Source organism: Amia ocellicauda, chromosome 3, assembly GCF_036373705.1.
Source record: "Amia ocellicauda isolate fAmiCal2 chromosome 3, fAmiCal2.hap1, whole genome shotgun sequence".
Lineage (NCBI taxonomy): Eukaryota > Metazoa > Chordata > Actinopteri > Amiiformes > Amiidae > Amia > Amia ocellicauda.
This window is the reverse complement of record NC_089852.1, coordinates 4,427,174-4,446,129: the sequence shown is the minus strand read 5'-3', so window position 1 is coordinate 4,446,129 and position 18,956 is coordinate 4,427,174. Positions and strand designations below refer to the sequence as shown.

The window sequence follows — 18,956 nt, the reverse complement described above, 5'->3', positions numbered from 1 at the left end:
AAATTGTGTAATATGCATCTCTGTGATGCCTCAGGATGGATGGCCCTTCTATAGTGAACTAGGAAAGCCTTGAGCAGGTCTTGAAGGTCACAGATCCTCCGTGTAAGATGCTACTAAACCAGAACCTCCTTAGAAAGGTATGCGTTTCTGTTTTATTAAACCTATTGTGTAGAAACGACATAAGTGTCTGTAGGTTACGTAGCTGACAGGTATTTGGGCGAGAGATGTGGAAGTTTACCATGCTTTACTAAATTACTTTTTATCCATTTAAAATCTATCAAACTCATTCATTTTTGGATGATATTGGGTACAAAAGCTCAAGCAACCTATGTTGTAGGAGGCTTAATCGTTGTATGGTGTTTGTGGAAGAGGCGGTGATGGCCCAAACGTAATATTAACAATAAAAAATCTGTTTGTGAACATACTGTCATCACCTGTACACTGATGGACAAGGGACAAGTCAGTCCTCTGGCCTATATCCTATGAGCTCCCTCTTATGGACACTACAGATATTGTGGTGTTCTTGCATCATTGGTTTCCCCACACAATCTTTTAAGACCGCATTATTATAACCCCCCCACCCTCAAAATAAACTAACAAAGTAGTCTGAATAAAATCTCAAATGTTATCTCTTTACTGTAGTGTACTCTATGGATTCAGAAACAAACAAAAAGATGTTAAGCTTTTATTTTAGACATTTATTTAGTTAAAAACAGAAGAATTTACAGGCTCATTGGATTTCAAAATACATTAGGGAAAATGCACACCATTTTACAGAAATATAAATATCCTAACAATTTAGATAAATGTCAAAATAGTACATCTTTAAAGCACATAAAATGCAAATGCCATATTGTTATTATAAACATTAACCAAGAAATATAAATCAACATGTTTATTAGATCCTTCTATACCCCATAATTTTGTTTAAAAAGGAAAACTATGAAAAAGCATTCCTACTGTAAACCATATTTTTGAAATTCAGTATAACAGTCAAGAATAAAGACATTAGTACTATTTCACTTTTGGGGCCAGTACTAGTAATTAGTTATTTCTTCCATAGAAACCTGTAATAATTGTATACATTTGTTTAATTAAATGTTTAATACACCATCCAAATCTGTTAAGGGTACAGGATATCTGTAAAAAAAGCATTAGACTATTTTAATGAAGGGTATAAACATTTATAAATAACATGTTGAATTAAATTATATAGTTTTGTATTGTTTTTTGTGCCAGTATAGTGAATTTCAGATTGTTTTTCTGCGATGGCCAGAATATAGATGTAGAATTAGGGGGTTTCAATTGGACAAACACTGTAGATAGATCAGGAATTTACATTTTTAATTATAATGGGAGGAAAAAAAGTTGTATTGAACCCAAAACTCTTAATACAATATAGATAAACCACCTTTTAAACCTACTTATGTTCAGTTTGTTTTATATGCTATGTAACTGTTAGATAAACTATTTTTTATGTACTGTAAAAATAGCCACTATAGTGGAAAATAGAAAATGTAGGGATTTACTGTATATTAAAAATAAGAAACGTCACCGTTTCCGAATGATATCTGGCTTCACATCCATACTTGATATGAGAAGTGAATTCAATATGAATCATAATTGAGTTGTTTGTGCAAGAGGGCAGTAAAATGGAAAGTCTGCAGAATCGTAATTTTCCCCAGACAGCACCTAACCTTAATACAGTGCTTTAAATGAGCAATACTTCAGCCCAGCTTCAGACTTTTTAAAACTCTTTGATGCAGTCAACCAGGAATTCTATAAAACCTAGAGAAAGGACTTGTAGCTCTATCCTACGAAGATGGTTTTAAAGTTTTATATTGCTTTTCCCTCCATGTGGTTTTAACGATGTGAAACCCCCATATAAAAAAACACCCCATCTTCGAATTTTCTTATCCTGTTGTTTAAGTCAACAGTCCCTATAAGGCTCTGAAATATTTCCTACCAATATTCCTCACTAGCTAAAATGAAGGACAAACTCCCAAAGAAACAAATATGCTACAAACTGTGTCCTGCGTTGGGAGATTACAGGAATCTCGTGGACGGCGAGCTGCATGTTTGTATTTCAATGTTCAAAGTATGTCAAGTTTACTGGGGTGGGGGGGAATCACGGCTCAAATGTTCAAGTATGTCTTAGGACACGATGTCTGGCGCCTTGGCAAAAAAGTTCCCTGGATTGTGGAGGTTTACACCACGTGGTAATAAGAAGGTGTTTCTTCAAGACTGTTCAGACTATTTCTATTGTTTTGGCGAGACTTTCAATGCCCTGGTCATAACGATCCATTCCAGTTATCAAGGCCCCTCTGACCTCTGCCGAAGGAACGCATACAGATTGAGATAGGGAAAAGCAAAGTCTAACCTACAAAGGTCATGCCGCCACGACGTTTGTGTTTTGCAGGACGACACCATAGATAACTGGTGTACTATCAATTTAGCAGGTGGAAAATACCTTGAGCACAGCAATAAATACTTAAATATCTAGCATTATCTCAGCCACAGGTGACCCAGACTAGGCTACAACCCTTGTTGGTCTTTAGGAATCCTCGTTTGATCCTTCTGGACGTTTCCTGCTCAACCCAGGGTCCAGCCCTGCTACATGTCTCATGAGGATTATGTCCATCGATGCCTGACCAGCTAATTAATCTAATGAATTGGGCTCTTCTCAGATCTTCAATAAGTATTTAATGTTCAGTTACTATTATTCATTCATTAAGCACACACCTTTTCCCCAAAGCCACTTGCAAAGGTTTACAAGAGTTTAATATAATGCATAAACAGTACGGGAGATGATTCCTGTGAGTTTGCTAGTGAGTTTCAATCACTACAAATCAGTATGAAAAGGAAAAAAGGTAATAATTTAAGACTTGAACACATTCCACTCAAAACTCTGAATCAAAGTTGCTGCGGGGAAAAAAACCAAACGCATTTCCATTCATACAACTGGAAAGACAAGGCTGGTCTTTTTTTAAAACCTAAACTATTTTCTGCTGTATTTTAGCAATCACCAATTTCTTCGTTAACTAATAATAAGTTTCAACAGACTCAAAGTATTCCTATCAGCTGGAACCTTAGAGTCCATTCAATTGCTTATAGAGTCAATGCAAAAATAGAGATGCCATTTATTTTAGTATACCTCCATATTTGATCACACTCTTCTGTTTCTTGTTGAAATACACGTTTTTTCAGAGCAGAGGGGGGGGGAAATCTGAGAGACTTGACAGCCTTGTTACTAGGGTGAAGACTCCGACATTGAACCAATTGGAAACGAGCATGACATCATGAATGTGCTGCCATCTCCTGACAACACGAGCAGAAGAGAAGCGACCTATGGCACCCAACGGATTTGTACAAAAACAGCCTACAGCTAAACCAGCCTCTCAACGCTGAGCACACGCAGGCGGCTTGCACTCCAAGATAGCAGTTCAGTTCCTGCCCTTATCACAGCAGAAACCTGCGAGATGTATTGCTACCGAATACAATTTCAAGTATCAACTGCTATTGAGAAATATGGGTATGCTGTTCTGTCCCATGTTTATTTGACTGAAATCATCACCATTTCACACTTAAAGGCACATTAGATGCTGTGCAAGAACTCCAGGGTGAAGACCTATGCAACAGAATTGTGATAAAATGGGAGATTCTGGGAAATTCTTACAGGGGGCGGATTGTCTCCATTTGTTTAGTTTTTTTAACCAATAGTACCTAACAAAAAGTTAAGTTTTGTGTATTAAGCGGATTATATTTTGCCAAATTAACAACGATTACTATAGAACATATCTGAAGCTACAGAACTGTCTGTCTTGTGCTTGGCCTACTGCCCATATGGTTTCTCGAAACTAAAGGTGACCTGAGTTGCACCTTCAACCTTTACTTCCTTTTCCTCCTGTAGTAATACCCCTCGTTTCACTAACCCGATTTTAATACAAAGAGAGGAAATCACTTAAAGTCATGGCCAGTAAGACACCGAGCTTTAGTGTCTCTCCTCGACTGTCTACAGGAAGATCCACTCTCAACCATCTTCATATACCGAGCCAGTTACGAGCTCCTCACCTCGGACACTGAGGGGGTTCATGTCAGGTCAGTGCAGTGACCAGACTGTCCAGGTCGTCATCCCGGCAGTGATCTAAATAACTTAATCAAATCAGCGAACGGTTTTAACTCTTCCGTTCCGGTCTCTGAAACTATTAAAAATAAAAAAATATGTACTAGACTACAGCATTAAAGCAGCAGAGTTATAATAAACATGAACTAGTAAATGCGATTATTGATTATGGAAAAAGGATATATAATGCCCCGACTAAAAAAAAGTAACAGGAGAGGTCTGTGATATTGCTTCTGTTGTCTTCGCTGAATATATAGCATCAGGCGTTATGCTCCTAAAAGTTTTTATTTTAATTGTACAGTCTACAATTCATTATTAAGCTTCTTTCATTATTTAATATATTCAGCTTTTTTGGAATTACATACATGTAAATGTATGTGTGTATGCATTTTTTTTTTTTTCTGTTAAATTATGTCATGGTCAAACATTTGCACGAGAATGACGGTTTTGCAAAAAATAAATTGAATGTTTTCCAGGCTTCACACGTTCTTCAGAAACTAAAGAAAGTTAGAAAATTCATAATAATATATATAAGCAACATAAAAAAAATAGGCCTGTAAAAGAGAGAGTAAGTCAGTAGTAGTCCCAAGACCGTCCCCCCGTCCCCATTCCCCAAAGGCCTTGGCAGCTTTTTAAAAATGTGATCTAGTTTTTACAAAAACAAGTGCACCACCTTCAGTGCTTTACGAATTTGACCCTTTTCTGATGAAAGAAGTCGTGGCCTGCAGCACCACTTTATCTGGCAGTGCTGTAAAGAAAGTGGTAACCAAGCAGCTCTTCAAGTTGCCAGTAGGGAAGAAAAGTGTTGATTTAAAAGAAGATTAAAAGACTGGAAAGTCCTATTGCTGCAATAGTTCCTTTTCCCTACGGAATGGTTCTACACACGTATGCCTGAGAAGAATGAACATTGTCCTGCTGGAAACGGGGAAGTCTGATTTCTTTGTTTGGCCAAAGCTGGCAGTGAAATCACTTCACATCTATTCAATATACTTCAACTGAGAGACAAATACTATTCCACTGTAACTGGTCCCTGGAGAGAAGAGAAAAAAAAAAAGACTATTGCACAAGTTATTCGCTCAGCCGGTCGGCTCTAGAAGATCCACCCCCGAGTGACCATCAACAACTACAGCCCCAACCTTCAGTCACGTCCTTGCTGTTCAGTTTGATGCTGTCCGTCACATTCTCACTGAACATGGGCCCCCCGTGCCTCAGCATGAGTTCTGTGGCCATTTTCACGAAGGCCTCTTCCACGTTGCTGGAGTCTTTCGCCGACGTTTCGATGGCATCAACGACGTCCAACTGTCCGGCCATGGTCTGAGCATCCTCGAACGGCACCTCACGCATCTCAGTCAAGTCGGATTTATTACCTGGCGGAAGGCAACAAAGTTCCCCAGTTTATTCCAGGAACATCAAATATGGAGCTATTCAACGTACATTGTAGTTTTGGTCTCTAGTTGCTAACACAAAAATTACTCACCACTGTATGAGCCAGAAAACAACAGATGACAAGAGAAATAACAGATGCTCAGCAAAATACCCGTCTCCAGTCTGACTCTCTGATTGTAATGCAATGCATGCAGACATCAGATCAAACTCATAAACCGATCGTACTCACCAATTAAAAGCTGCACGATGTTCGAGCCGGCATACTTCTTGACATCCTCGATCCACCTGGGCACCGAGTTGAAGGAGCCCCTCTTGCTGATGTCATAGGCGATAATGGCTCCGTTGGCACTGCGGTAGTAGCTCTGAGTGATGGTGCGGAATCGCTCCTGTCCTGCCGTGTCCCAGATCTGCAACTGAAGAACAAAGAACTGCGAGTTTAATACCATCCCTCAGGCCATCTGCACCTTCCTTGGCCAACGCACAGCCCAGTGATTAATCCCCAGAGCCAGACTGATCTCTTAGTACCACAACCCCACCCCAATGATACAATAACAGACAAAGATCTAAACAGACCATTATCTGGAACACCCTTCCATTAGCGTTCAGAAACTAGAGCAGCGCACACTGAGACTTACAAATCAAAGTCTAATACCTGGAATGATTAACAAACATATGTGTCTTTGTGTTAGCACTGCTCATGTCATAGCTGTATATGTCCACTCCGTGGGTACAGGCATCCCTGTAGCCCGAGGTGTTATAATTTGGTGGAGTGGGGGTTTTGTTTTAGAGAAGTTAGGGCAGCTTACAAACTGTCACAAGCGGTAAAGCCAGAGGGGAACCACAAGCAGACATCCTATTTGCGAAACACACATTGTGGACATGCATCATTGCAATGAGAGAAGTGTACGAATGCTCTTACTGCAGATATACAATGCTGAACAAAACTAATGTCCAGTGCATTTTCAGGACTCGTCCGAGGACCATGTGTTCAGTGTGCAGAGCACTAGCTGACTCGGCAAAGGCTCTGAATGGGTTTCTGACACAGAAGAGAATAGCAGGATTGCAAGGGCACGAAAAGCTGAGCAGCCACTGCCATACGCAATTAGTGTAGGTTACAGCTGGTACCATGCGTCTTTAAAGATGCACTGCTATTGATAGCAACATAGGCTAAGTATTTAATGATCATTCTGACAGACCACAAAACTGTTTACGAATTCTACAAGCTTTAACTTTTTCAATTTGGTTTCTAAGTACATTATTAATTGTGTGTGCCTTCTGTCCTCACTGTGTAAACTTCATCAGCACAGTAGCACGCATCAAATGCATTTCAGAAATATGAATCCAACAAGTGCAATTAAAACACGTACAGGTATCAGTGTACTGTACTAAAGATATGGGCCAAGGTATTTTGATACAAGCTAATTATGTGACGGAGGTTGAATTACAAATAGCGTCATGCGTGCGGAGTTGCTGGACAGATGCATCCAGCAAAGCAAACTGACCCAAACCGTCGTGTTTACAAGCAAATTAAGGCGTGTAAAGCAAAATGTGGAGGCTTGTATTTCTCCAGGTGGCATTGCTACAGAAGGAAACACGCAATAAACAGTAGGTCAGCTGATGATACTGATTTAGGCTTGGCTTAATTATGTTTGACATTAATCAAGTGAACACATCCGTTAACCTCATCCACCCAGATGTGAAAGCCAGTCCTGGGCATCTGTGTAATAATATAGCTCTTCTATGTCACACCATCTTAAATACAAAAAGGTAGGAAATGAAATGGCTTGTTCCGGGCGAAAAGTTTGAAAACAAAAATGCATTCTGTTAAAAGCTCGTGTTTAATGATGGATAATGAGGCTAAACACGTGTTAATGACGCCCTTCCGTGTCATCATCACCACCAAACACGAAACTGGCAATAATTTGCCACGAATTAATTATTAATTAATGATTAACCAGCTCAATCTTGCAACGTGGTCCTATTACGTAACTATAGTAGACGGAGTGAACTTCACAGAAATGTAACACATCATTGCTGGATACTATTTAATTCCTCTCTCTTACTCTTTTGGGTCCCATGACTCATCACTACAGAGATACACAAACAATGGTCGCCGATCCCACTGTTGACGTGATGCATACATGAGCAGATACACGTTTCTGATTTAGTTACAAGAATGACAACACCTGTTCGTCAATAAAAACACGTCGGCTGCTGGGGAAGATGGGGAAGAAACACCCCCAGACAGCAGGACCCAGTTAAGGTTTAATCTGAAATGTCACCCTTAAAACAAAAGTCTGATCAGGAAGAATTACATGTGTTTACAGTGTTGTTCATTTTGACTCCCCTACCTTGACTCGCTTCCCTTGGATATCCATGGTCTTCATGGTGAAGTCGACCCCGATGGTGTTGCCCTGTCTCTCCACGAAGATCCCGGTCTTGAAACGCTGCACTACGCACGTTTTGCCCACACCAGCGTCTCCGATCAAAACTATCTTGAAGAGAAAATCGTACGCATCGTCTGAATCCACTGTGGACATCTTTAATTAGGACCAGCTTCGTCGCTTCAGTACGGAGCGGTGGTGCATCTAGTGGCCCTGAGGTGTGAGGGTTATTGCCCGCAGTGGTCTGGAGGTGGATGTCAAAGTTTGTTGTTAAAAGCAGTCGTGAAACTGACGTGGATATTTGTGCACCTGCGGAACTGCCAACGCGGAAGGAACGAGTGGAGTCCAACCCTCCAGTGTTTGAGCAACAGTGGGTCCTCTCGGGGTTGTCCCATGCCGTGCCTGTTTTTTCCTGTTCTCTTTTAACGTTAAAATGATAGACCGGTTTCACAAAGCTGCCCGACAATAGCCTTAAGGACCCCAATACCATTCGACATCTGTATATATAAAATATGACATCAAAGTACAGTGTTTATTTTTGTGGCTCTTACGTGTGCTCCTGCGCGAAGACATAGCAGTTATTATTATTATTATTATTATTATTATTATTATTATTATTATTATGTAATTAAACCTACTGACTTGCAAACTAAGAGATACATGTATCATGATTATTACATCTGAGCACACATAAAAATGTAGTTTTAGTAGAGAAAACAAGAACGGTAATTTTGAAAATAGAAAAACACATTACGTACTAGATTGTGCTTGTAAAGCAAGCAAACATAACTAAATACATACATACATAGACATACATCATTGTGTGAACTTTTTAAAGTTTTAAAGTTTTATTTTCACATGCAAAAATGCAAAACTTATATATCACAATGTTTTATTATTGTATGAGTTGGTGATATATCGTTTATATTTTTGTGTTGTCCTCCGTTCCACACGGTGGCGCTCCTCCCTCAAACAGGAAGGACGTGTCCGCGGGTGGGCGGGACAGCGGAAGTTGTCTGACGCGCCAAGATTCAAAAATAAGGCAGGAAGGCCAGCGCACTGGTTAAAGGTAACTCAGAAATTAGGCAGTTTAATGTTAAATACCGTAACAGACTGAGTGAAAATGGAGTAAGTCAATAAACACGGTGTCAGGGCTTTGTGCGCGATGCTCTCTTTCCGTATCTGGCACGGAGGGTCTGTCATGGACTGGAGTATAATGGGAGTTGGACAGTCCCAGTGTAGTGCATTGTCTGTGTGGTTACAGGCGATATTCAAGGGTTAACTAGGTTACACAATATTACGCCTTGTTGTGATGCATTAAATAAGTTTTCTCTCTCTCTCTCTCTCTCTCTCTCTCTCTCTCTCTCTCTCTCTCTCTCTCTCTCTCTCTCTCTCTCTCTCTCTCTCTCAAGCACCACGATGGACGAGAACACGTTTCCTCACTATAAAGCCGATGTCATTGTGCATTTCTACCGAAACGAAATGTTGACTGGCGCAGAGGCAAAAAACTTCACCAAAAGTGATATCACTCCAACCCCGAAGGTACCCAGGGGTTTCTGTACTTCTGAACTGCAATGTTTATACGGGTTTGCGGCGATAAGTCTTGTCCTAGCAGCATTTTAGTCAAAGCTAAAGATCAGTGAATGGGTTGGGATATTATGCTAGCGCTTTATTGTATTTCCCTATACTGTGTATGAATAGATACCCAATACAAGTCTCTGTGGCTTTGAACTATTTGACACACTGTATCATTTCTGCCCGCAGCCAGAGTCTATTCAGAGACTGTATATGCGAGTCCTGCAGCTCTTATTCGGATTCAGACCCGAATTACATTACATGGTAAGTTTACCGTCTGTCTTTTACTCTTTCAAGCAAGATTTGTATTGAAATTGATTTATTTTTGTGTGAGTTTAGTACATGTACTGTGAGTGTAGCCTTGCTGTTTGTGTTAAATGACATGGTTTGTTCTTTCACAGATGCCCTTAGTTGAAAATGTACAGTATCCTTCAATGCAGGAAGGGGTGACGCCTATAATGAGCCTCTACCTTTCCATGTAAGTGTTAGTATTCTGTCATCCTTCCTTATTATCACTTTGCGTTGGAGAAAATCAACTTGAATTGTAAAGTTTGGAGATATTTCGTAGGGAAAAAGGCATTCGTATCTGTTAGACATTTTCTTTGGAATTAGTTTGTTCTGCATTTAAAGTAATAGTTGACAATATTAGATATTTTCCACATGAGGCTGAAATGGCATGGGGCAGATGCTTCAATTTAACATTATTGTTCATCTGGTAGTTGAAAAAATGACATTTCTAAAACTGAGTGGTCGTATTCCAAAGCAACTGGTTTTGATATGTTTTGTTACGGTCAATTATATGTTAAGCTGCTTCTCACACTCTTACTCCTTTAGGTGTCAGTTTCTCCCAATGTGTCGTGTGTATGATTTCCAGATGAATGACCTTCTCAACCCAAGTGAGTGCTTTGCTCCAAATTCACTAACAATTACCAAGATGTACTTGAGAAATGTCTAGGAAATCCTCCAGTGCTACTTATACTAGAGTATTGATTAGGTTTATGAAAAATAATGATTTTACAGAAGCCAAAAGGACCATATCCATCCTGAGCGGGATTATGAACTTCCTTCACTTCAGAAACCTGCGCCACGAAATGAGTTCGGAGTACCAGCAGGCCTACGTGAGTGGAAATGTTTTTAACATTAGTCTACTGGAGAAAACGCACATGGGACTTGCTGGATCCAGTTCATTGCAAAGGCACAGGAGCATTCTGCCACACAAGTCTGATGCCAGCATTTTTCTTTCAGAAAGCTGATGTGGATAAATTGCGCAGTTGTGAGAAAGGAATTAAGGAGGCAGAACAGAAGATTGAAAAGCTTACGTAAGTGGTGAAGTGGATTTTGTCATAATGGAGCACTACTACCACCCTGTCGCTGCAGTCTAACTCGCGTCCCTCTGATCTTTTTAGCACCATCCCAGCAGAGCAGCAGGCCGAGTCCCGAGAGTTATGTGCAGCCCTGACTGAGCTTCAGAGCAAGATGAACCACGAGTACCAGGAAGTGGTCAGTGATGCGTCTGTGATGAGCGTGTCATTGTAGATTGACATGAGAATTATCTTCTCGTAATGCTATCATTGTCTAAAGTTCAGTTTTTAAAGGAAATTTCAAACTTTAAAAGTTTTTTTTATCCACCCTGTCTATTTTAAGGTAAAATTAGGAAAACGGCACAATTTGTTTGTGCTACTGAAAATGCACAATACAATATCTTGGTTTATTAAAATAAAACATTTGCTTCCTTCCTTTCTTTCTGTTAGCTCACAAGAGTCATGTGTAAGAGGTTCTGCTTCATGATATGGAAAGTAGAAACCAAGTGAAATATTTTCTCTTCTTCCTAACCTTAGAATGCCATCAATGAACAGCTAGCAGAACTGAAAACTGAACTTGCAGAAAGATCCCAAAAATTGGTAAGTTCTATTGAGGGAGTTTGATTTGTCTGGAAATTTCAACTGGAAATCTTTTGGATTTTTTTTTTTCTTCTAGTAAAATCTGTAGTCCATTAATTAAAAAGATGACGGGCATATTTAATGTGGCAGGCATTGTAATATCAGGCAAAGCGGATGTTTAAGCAGTGGATGGCTTGTGTTACTCAGCTTACTATGTTTTCAAATTTCAACAGAATCAGAAGAAGGTGGAAGTGGCTACAGTGAAAGAAAATCTAGCGAAACTGAAATCCCAGATCGTGGAGTCTCCAGAAGAGCTCAAAAATGAAAAAGAAAAGATGAAGGAGCAAGTGAAGAACACAAAGCAATCTAAGGTATGCGTTACAATAAACTTACTCATTCTATCCAACATATGGAGACCCTCATTCCTGCAGGTTTAGATCTTCAACCGCAAGTCTCGACAAAATTCAGCGGCACAGGCACAATTCATGATCTATTATTTCTTGGCAGACAGCCTTATGCAGGGCGACTTACAAAATATTGTATTTATATTTATGAAAACATCAAGCACTTCAAAAATAAAAGTAATACTTCTAACTTTAAATGTACTGTAGTTAGAATAATTACATTATTTTTAGTAAAGGAATTATTCACACACACGCATCTTACGTCGGAAGAGGGATAATATGGAATTGCTAAAGTGATGTATTTACAGGAATTGACGGAAGAGCGATGGGTCGAGCTGCAAATGAAAGTACAGATGATTAATCAGCACAAGGGGGATCTGAAGAACGTTTACAAACTGCTGCAGGACCTACAGTGTGGAATGGATAAAATGAACGGCCAGCAAGAAGAGGTAAACGGCAAATTCGTCTGGTTGTCTGAAACAGTTTTCATTGTTTATTTGCTTAGATATTCCACATCTGCCCCCCATCCCTTCACATAGTAATTGTTCATCTTTCCAAGTCATCCGATATTTCCTAATGTCAACATGCTGTTATCGTACAAATGAATGTTTATAGTTTTCTAAGGCTAGGTATTTTATCTTTGAACAGATTCATAAGTTGGAAAATTTCAGTGAGAACAGGAAGAAGGAGCTGAAGAACCTGGTCACTGAGGAGGCCCAGCTGAAGAGAGCGCTGACCTTGAAAATGGACAAGGTTTCCAAGCAGCAGATCCGGAGGCAGAAAAATCAAGAGATGAAGCAGCAGCACGTCCAGACCTTGCTCGGGTAGGCAAGCTTTTAATTTAAAACAGTTGCGCGTTGTCTTGCAGAATCGGTCATATTGGTTTTCCACAGCTTGTAGGGGTTTGGTTCCCTAAAACTGGTTGAGTGTTTCTTTCTTTCCCATTTGTCTATCAGGGAATATGACAAAGTTCACCAGAAGAGGGATTATATGCTGAACCAGATCCAGGAAATAAAGAGCGACAAACAGCAGATCAAGACTAAAATACAGTCTCTCAGAGACGATTGCAAGCTAGAGACGGAAAAGGCCCAGGTGATCTTTTTGCTTCCATTTGTATTCGTAGAGATCATTGTTTGAGGTTGCATCTCTGTTAGAGATTTATACCTTCATTTTAAGTTTAGGTTCAGCGCTCATGGAACCAGACTTTTACACTGACATTAATGTGTGTGAGTGTATAATTATGTACAGTGAGGGGAAAAAAGTATTTGATCCCCTGCTGATTTTGTACGTTTGCCCACTGACAAAGAAATGATCAGTCTATAATTTTAATGGTAGGTATATTTTAACAGTGAGAGACAGAATAACAACAACAAAATCCAGAAAAACGCATTTCAAAAAAGTTATACATTGATTTGCATGTTAATGAGGGAAATAAGTATTTGATCCCCTATCAATCAGCAAGATTTCTGGCTCCCAGGTGTCTTTTATACAGGTAATGAGCTGAGATTAGGAGCACTCTCTTAAAGGGACTCTCCTAATCTCAGTTCGTTACCTGTATAAAAGACACCTGTCCACAGAAGCAATCAATCAATCAGATTCCAAACTCTCCACCATGGCCATGACCAAAGAGTTGTCCAAGGATGTCAGGGACAAGATTGTAGACCTACACAAGGCTGGAATGGGCTACAAGACCATCGCCAAGCAGCTTGGTGAGAAGGTGACAACAGTTGGTGCGATTTTTCGCAAATGGAAGAAACACAAAATAACTGTCAGTCTCCCTCGGTCTGGGTTTCCATGCAAGATCTCACCTCGTGGAGTTTCAATGATCATGAGAACGGTGAGGAATCAGCCCAGAAGTACACGGGAGGATCTTGTTAATGAATGAAGGCAGCTGGGACCATAGTCACCAAGAAAACAATTGGTAACACACTACGCCATGAAGGACTGAAATCCTGCAGCGCCCGCAAGGTCCTGCTCAAGAAAGCACATGTACAGGCCCGTCTGAAGTTTGCCAATGAACATCTGAATGATTCAGAGGAGATCTGGGTGAAAGTGTTGTGGTCAGATGAGACCAAAATCAAGCTCTTTGGCATCAACTCAACTCGCCGTGTTTGGAGGAGGAGGAATGACCCCAAGAACACCATCCCCACCGTCAAACATGGGAGGTGGAAACATTATGCTTTGGGGGTGTTTTTCTGCTAAGGGGACAGGACAACTGCACCGCATCAAAGGGACGATGGACGGGGCCATGTACCGTCAAATCTTGGGTGAGAACCTCCTTCCCTCAGCCAGGGCATTGAAAATGGGTCGTGGATGGGTATTCCAGCATGACAATGACCCAAAACACACAGCCAAGGCAACAAAGGAGTGGCTCAAGAAGAAGCACATTAAGGTCCTGGAGTGGCCTAGCCAGTCTCCAGACCTTAATCCCATAGAAAATCTGTGGAGGGAGCTGAAGGTTCGAGTTACCAAACGTCAGCCTCGAAATCTTAATGACTTGGAGAGGATCTGCAAATAGGAGTGGGACAAAATCCCTCCTGAGATGTGTGCAAACCTGGTGGCCAACTACAAGAAACGTCTGACCTCTGTGATTGCCAACAAGGGTTTTGCCACCAAGTACTAAGTCGAAGGGGTCAAATACTTATTTCCCTCATTAACATGCAAATCAATGTATCACTTTTTTTAAATGCATTTTTCTGGATTTTGTTGTTGTTATTCTGTCTCTCACTGTTAAAATACACCTACCATTAAAATTAAAGACTGATCATTTTTTGTCAGGGGGCAAACGTACAAAATCAGCAGGGGATCAAATACTTTTTTCCCCCACTGTATATAATCACCATCCGCTTATAATGTTCCCCTGCTGGATGCTCAATCTGTTAGTCTTGCAATGTGTCTGGCCCATTACCATTTAACATTTTCACTCTTTCAATGATGTCACATTCTGGTTTGTTCTCAAATCCATTCATGTCTCTCTCTCTCTCTCTTTCTCCCCCATTCACTCTGTGTCCCATTCAAGTGAAATTAAACTAATGAACTTGAATTTTAACATTGAAATCAGAAGCCTTTATCTCCAGCTGGATAACTATGCAGTGAATCCTATAGATGCGATTCTGTGCTCGACCCCCTTGTAGAGTCAAATATTTAAATTTTATGCTACTTTCCTCTCTAGACCATCTATGACCAGTTGTCTGTAATGCTGGATAATTTCCACACCCGCATTGAGGACCACATCCACAGCAGCCGGGACGCCATGGAGAAAATGAAAGCACACTTTTAATTTTGTCTGTTTCAATGTTTGTTTGTTTTTATATATATATATAATTTTGTAAAGCTGTTTAATTGATTTTTAGTAGCTTCATGGATGTCCATCAAAGAATAGGCAGTGACTTGTTAGTGTGAATACACCGCTTCAAGAGTTATTTATGTATTAAAAAAAGAGTAATCTGTAACCCCCAACTCCTTCCCATTTGTGTTTTTGCGAGCTCTAGAATGAGGTGAAAGGGAAAATATTTACATGTAATGAAACATTCTGTTTATTTGAAAAAATATATAATGGCACACAATTGAACTGCCACATTGTAGTCAAGCTTATGTGATTACAGGCTTTTAACTGCTACACCAATTTAATCCATTGTGGTCAAACTCATACTTTCAGTCTCAGCATTATATAATAGAGTATTAAATCCAAGCTCCTGTCTGGTTAGTGAGCGGCCTTATACTGTACTATTTCTACAGAACTATAATATTGTCCAGCCATTAGTTTAGTTTGTTCTCTACTCAGCTGTGCCATTTCGTGCAGTCAGTTCTGTGTATATAAATAAAAAAACATGTTTTATAGTCCATGTATATATTAATTCACAAGGATAATTTGATGTCTGCTGCATTTGTATTAAACGTGTTCCCATCCTAATTTAAGGTGTTTTAATTTTTATATTGTGCGTCTTCTGCAGTATGTCTAAGATCTGAGGCAGAAGTTCCATGTTGTGTTTTTGTTCAGTCGTCTCGTTCTCCTCAGTCCACTCTAACGCGTCGCTCTCCGCGCTCTGGTACCCCAGCCCTCCGACCGGCGGCCTCTTGCTGGACGCCTGTCCGCTTCTCTTGTCCTTGGGTTTCAGGGATTGTAGAGACTCCATTTCCATACCTTTGTGCCTCTGATCGAAGTCAACAATAAAAGGAGACGTCTTTACAACGGTGAGACTCCACAAGAGCAGCAGGAGTAGGAGACACAGTAAAGCCATTATGAATTTATCCCTGTAGACCAAGACGCACTGACTGTGTTCGCATGCGGAAAAGGCCTTTTCTCCGAGCTGCAGTAACGGCTTGTGTTTGTAGGTAGCCGGTGAAAAGCACCTCACATCACTGTGAGCTGAGACATCTTGGTCCTCCAGCCAGGCTTTGAGGTAGACGATGTCACAGCCGCAGTGCCAGGGGTTGGCAGAGAGGTTGATTTTCCCGAGGCCCTGGAGCCCGTCGAACCTCCCGGGTGGCACCGTTGTGAGCAGGTTGTTTTGCAGGTGCAGCTCGGTGGTGCTCGGGGGCAGCGGGGGCACCTCCGTCAGGCCCCTGGAGCTGCAGTTGACGGTAAATCCAGCAGGTTTTAAGGAGAGGCAGCTGCAGGAGTCGGGACATGTCTGGGCACTGGATGGGCTGAGCAAGAGTAGCATGGCTAAGCCCGGACCGGCAATCATCCTGCGGGAAGAGTGGGTGAGAAGTGAACGTTGTCATGATTACGGCTGCATGGTAATAGAGCAGCGGGTCAACATTCATCATTTTACATTTGAATCCCTTTAGTTATTTGTTTCGTTTAATAAGTACTCTTCACTCAGAGCTTTGCCCAGTGTAAAATGTGCTGCTTTAAGTGGAGTCTAATTTTCTCTAGGCTGAGCCTGAACTATGTAATTGACAAACTAGAATTTAAAGTATCTCTGATATCTCTGTTTGGTAGTTTGCATGTTATTACCAGTAATTGTAGTAGAAGTAGAATTTGTAAGGAAGTAGTAAACATCAGTATGTAAAAGTAAGGTTAGTAGCTGTAGTAAAATAGCAGGTATGTTAATGATAGTATGTAAGTTGCTGTAAGTATATGCAAGCATTATTATTGATCATACAATGGAAGTAGCACAAAATAAATTAAACTGTTTCTACCACATTACATTTTTGCTACACAATACTACTATTTACTAAGTTTTTATGACAACTCCAATTGTATTACTACACACATATAGGTCTAATTCTGTCATTAGACTAAAATAATTCCTATTTGGCAACTTACCCTCTAAAGTAAAAGATTGAAACAACGTAACTGCCTACCTTTCTGTTTCAATCCAACCAGCCATGAAAAGTCTTCGATTTTGTAATTGCTTGAAGTTGCAGATCCATGTTGTATCCTGAATTCCTCGCTTGTGGCTTCTCAGAAGTGTGCAATGAAACCAGCACAGTCACAAACACCCCTTCATTTTAAAAGAAAAAGGCGGCGTAGGGAAGTCCCCCCCCCCCTACCATTTCATAGCGGTGATGCGTTTCAAACCCTTTGGTTTCTCCACCCAAACCTATGAAAGGGTCTAGGAGTGCAAACAAATTACAATTGGCGTCGAGTTCCCAACTTGAACATGTGACACGAGAGACTGTGTGCTGGGAACAGATAAGAATATCTTCAAAGCCATTTGCGGGGGTTGGCGCTTGGTGGCCAGGGGCAGATCAAGCTGTTATCATTAGACAACTGTTCAAAGTGAGGATGTACATTACTGCAAAACTGGCAGCACAGAATAAAATAAAGTTCTTTGCATCTAAGACCCACACAAATTGTGCTGAACAAATCCCTGGCATACTCTGTGGGTTTCATTTTAAATTACATCATTAATGACATACCAATTTCAGACTTGGGCTAATACATGAATTATTTTCAGTATACTAATATTTAAAAAGTATAGTGAATTACTGCTCAAAAGGGAAAACCATATTGAGTCAACCTGTGCCAATATACTGGTTGATTTGAACACCAGCAAAACAGTTGAGTCTAACATTAACAGTATTAAAATGAACAAATTAAGCTTTTCCACTTAAATTGGATCTGATTATTCACATCCACTGGGCCTTCATCAAGTGTTTATTGGAACACACCAGTCCAAGGTAGAAGAATAGTTTGTTACCACCAGAGGTCACTCTAATGCAACATGCATTCTTATTTTTGTGAAAAAAGTTTGTAGTTCATGTTTTTAAAGGCAGGTTGTGTTTATAGAACATTTACTTGTTTATATATTAAGTACAACCATGAAGACACATCCATGATGCACCCAATCTGAACACACACCAATGTTATGGAAACGAATAGTGAGTTCACCCTAATTCTCCTGCAGTAAAAAAACAGTAGTTGTCACTGAGATACTAAGGGTGACCAGAACGTGAGTAGGGCTGCCACCTGCCTGGCCTTCAGGGAAATGGATCTGTTGGAATAAACAGGAGCAGAGGGCACACCTTCATTACCCTGGTGGTCAAATACCTTCACAATAGAAAGGAACATTTCCCCCCATTTCAATTTGAAAGGTTTCAGTTTCCATAATTAAATGATGAAGATTGATCCTTGTTTGGAAATTGAGAGGCTTGAGCATTTGGGCAGAGAAGTCAGAAGAGTGCCATTGATGCTGTGGCATGAAACCCAGGCAGGCATAGCAACTGATGCAGAAATATTTGTGAGCCAGAGAATAGCATATAAAACGCAGGATAATTACAACAGTCCCCTGAAGCAGGCTTATTAATAATGAGTTTCCATCTTCTCTGTTTTGTTTTATTTCTCCTGTGCAGTTTCGCAGATAGAGCCCGGAGGAGGTTCTCCACCTGCTCTCTCATTACAGCGCAGTTGAGTTATGGAGATGGGAGTGCAGGATTGTGCTACAAATTAACTTCAGCAAGAGTGGCACCCTCTGAATCTGCCTGGGGGGGGGCACTTTCTGTGTGAAATGACAGCAAATATAACAATTCATAATTCAGTTCAGGGTAATTCCACATAAAATTAAATGTCCAGCAGGGCTGAGGAAAAGGCTGATGGATGGCTTTAAATTACATTTACATCTCGATAGATCATTGTAAAACATGTCACAGGGAAAATTACTGGCTCAAGCTTCAGTGTTGTTCATTTGTTCCTGTCCACAGCTTTCCAAGCACAAAATGGCAGGACTGAAAAAACATTGAGTAGTTTATGCAC

At 40.4% G+C, this 18,956-nt stretch overlaps 3 protein-coding genes across 4 annotated transcripts; 1 reads left to right on the top strand and 2 right to left on the bottom strand.

Moving 5' to 3' along the window:
* Nucleotides 1-671: 671 nt before the first annotated feature.
* rab43 (RAB43, member RAS oncogene family) lies at nucleotides 672-8,237 on the bottom strand. Its single transcript, XM_066697800.1, has 3 exons — nucleotides 7,861-8,237; nucleotides 5,739-5,922; nucleotides 672-5,490 (listed from the first exon to the last, which is right to left on the bottom strand). Exons 1-3 carry the CDS (start codon nucleotides 8,047-8,049, stop codon nucleotides 5,240-5,242), a joined length of 624 nt encoding a protein of 207 aa, XP_066553897.1. The 5' UTR covers nucleotides 8,050-8,237; the 3' UTR covers nucleotides 672-5,239.
* Nucleotides 8,238-8,866: 629 nt separating this feature from the next.
* On the top strand, nucleotides 8,867-15,665 carry nuf2 (UF2 component of NDC80 kinetochore complex). Of its 2 annotated transcripts, none has more exons than XM_066697798.1 (14): nucleotides 8,867-8,962; nucleotides 9,306-9,435; nucleotides 9,658-9,732; nucleotides 9,870-9,946; nucleotides 10,303-10,364; nucleotides 10,489-10,586; nucleotides 10,714-10,787; nucleotides 10,875-10,968; nucleotides 11,307-11,369; nucleotides 11,582-11,719; nucleotides 12,061-12,201; nucleotides 12,401-12,576; nucleotides 12,709-12,844; nucleotides 14,925-15,665. In XM_066697798.1, the coding sequence occupies exons 2-14, from the start codon at nucleotides 9,313-9,315 to the stop codon at nucleotides 15,030-15,032; spliced, it is 1,365 nt and encodes a 454-aa protein (XP_066553895.1). In that variant the 5' UTR covers nucleotides 8,867-8,962; nucleotides 9,306-9,312; the 3' UTR covers nucleotides 15,033-15,665. The 2 variants fall into 2 exon arrangements, with proteins under 2 accessions (XP_066553895.1, XP_066553894.1); XM_066697797.1 differs by having other exon boundaries at nucleotides 8,956-9,021.
* Nucleotides 15,265-17,292, bottom strand: gp9 (glycoprotein IX platelet). The gene is made up of 2 exons (XM_066697799.1): nucleotides 17,066-17,292; nucleotides 15,265-16,444 (listed from the first exon to the last, which is right to left on the bottom strand). Exons 1-2 carry the CDS (start codon nucleotides 17,089-17,091, stop codon nucleotides 15,667-15,669), a joined length of 804 nt encoding a protein of 267 aa, XP_066553896.1. The 5' UTR covers nucleotides 17,092-17,292; the 3' UTR covers nucleotides 15,265-15,666.
* Nucleotides 17,293-18,956: the final 1,664 nt, after the last annotated feature.

What these genes read in the sequence shown, in the direction of transcription:
- rab43 (XM_066697800.1), bottom strand. Translation starts at nt 8,049, where the DNA reads ATGTCCACAGTGGATTCAGACGATGCGTACGATTTTCTCTTCAAGATA. An exon ending in TCCAAGGGAAGCGAGTCAAG is followed by an intron (nt 5,923 to 7,860) that starts GTAGGGGAGTCA and finishes TTTGTTCTTCAG; the next exon opens with TTGCAGATCTGGGACACGGC. An exon ending in CATCGTGCAGCTTTTAATTG is followed by an intron (nt 5,491 to 5,738) that starts GTGAGTACGATC and finishes GCCTTCCGCCAG; the next exon opens with GTAATAAATCCGACTTGACT.
- nuf2 (XM_066697797.1), top strand. An exon ending in CGGAGTACCAGCAGGCCTAC is followed by an intron (nt 10,587 to 10,713) that starts GTGAGTGGAAAT and finishes TTTTTCTTTCAG; the next exon opens with AAAGCTGATGTGGATAAATT. An exon ending in CAGAAAGATCCCAAAAATTG is followed by an intron (nt 11,370 to 11,581) that starts GTAAGTTCTATT and finishes AAATTTCAACAG; the next exon opens with AATCAGAAGAAGGTGGAAGT.
- gp9 (XM_066697799.1), bottom strand. Translation starts at nt 17,091, where the DNA reads ATGGCTGGTTGGATTGAAACAGAAAG. An exon ending in GGTTGGATTGAAACAGAAAG is followed by an intron (nt 16,445 to 17,065) that starts GTAGGCAGTTAC and finishes CTCTTCCCGCAG; the next exon opens with GATGATTGCCGGTCCGGGCT.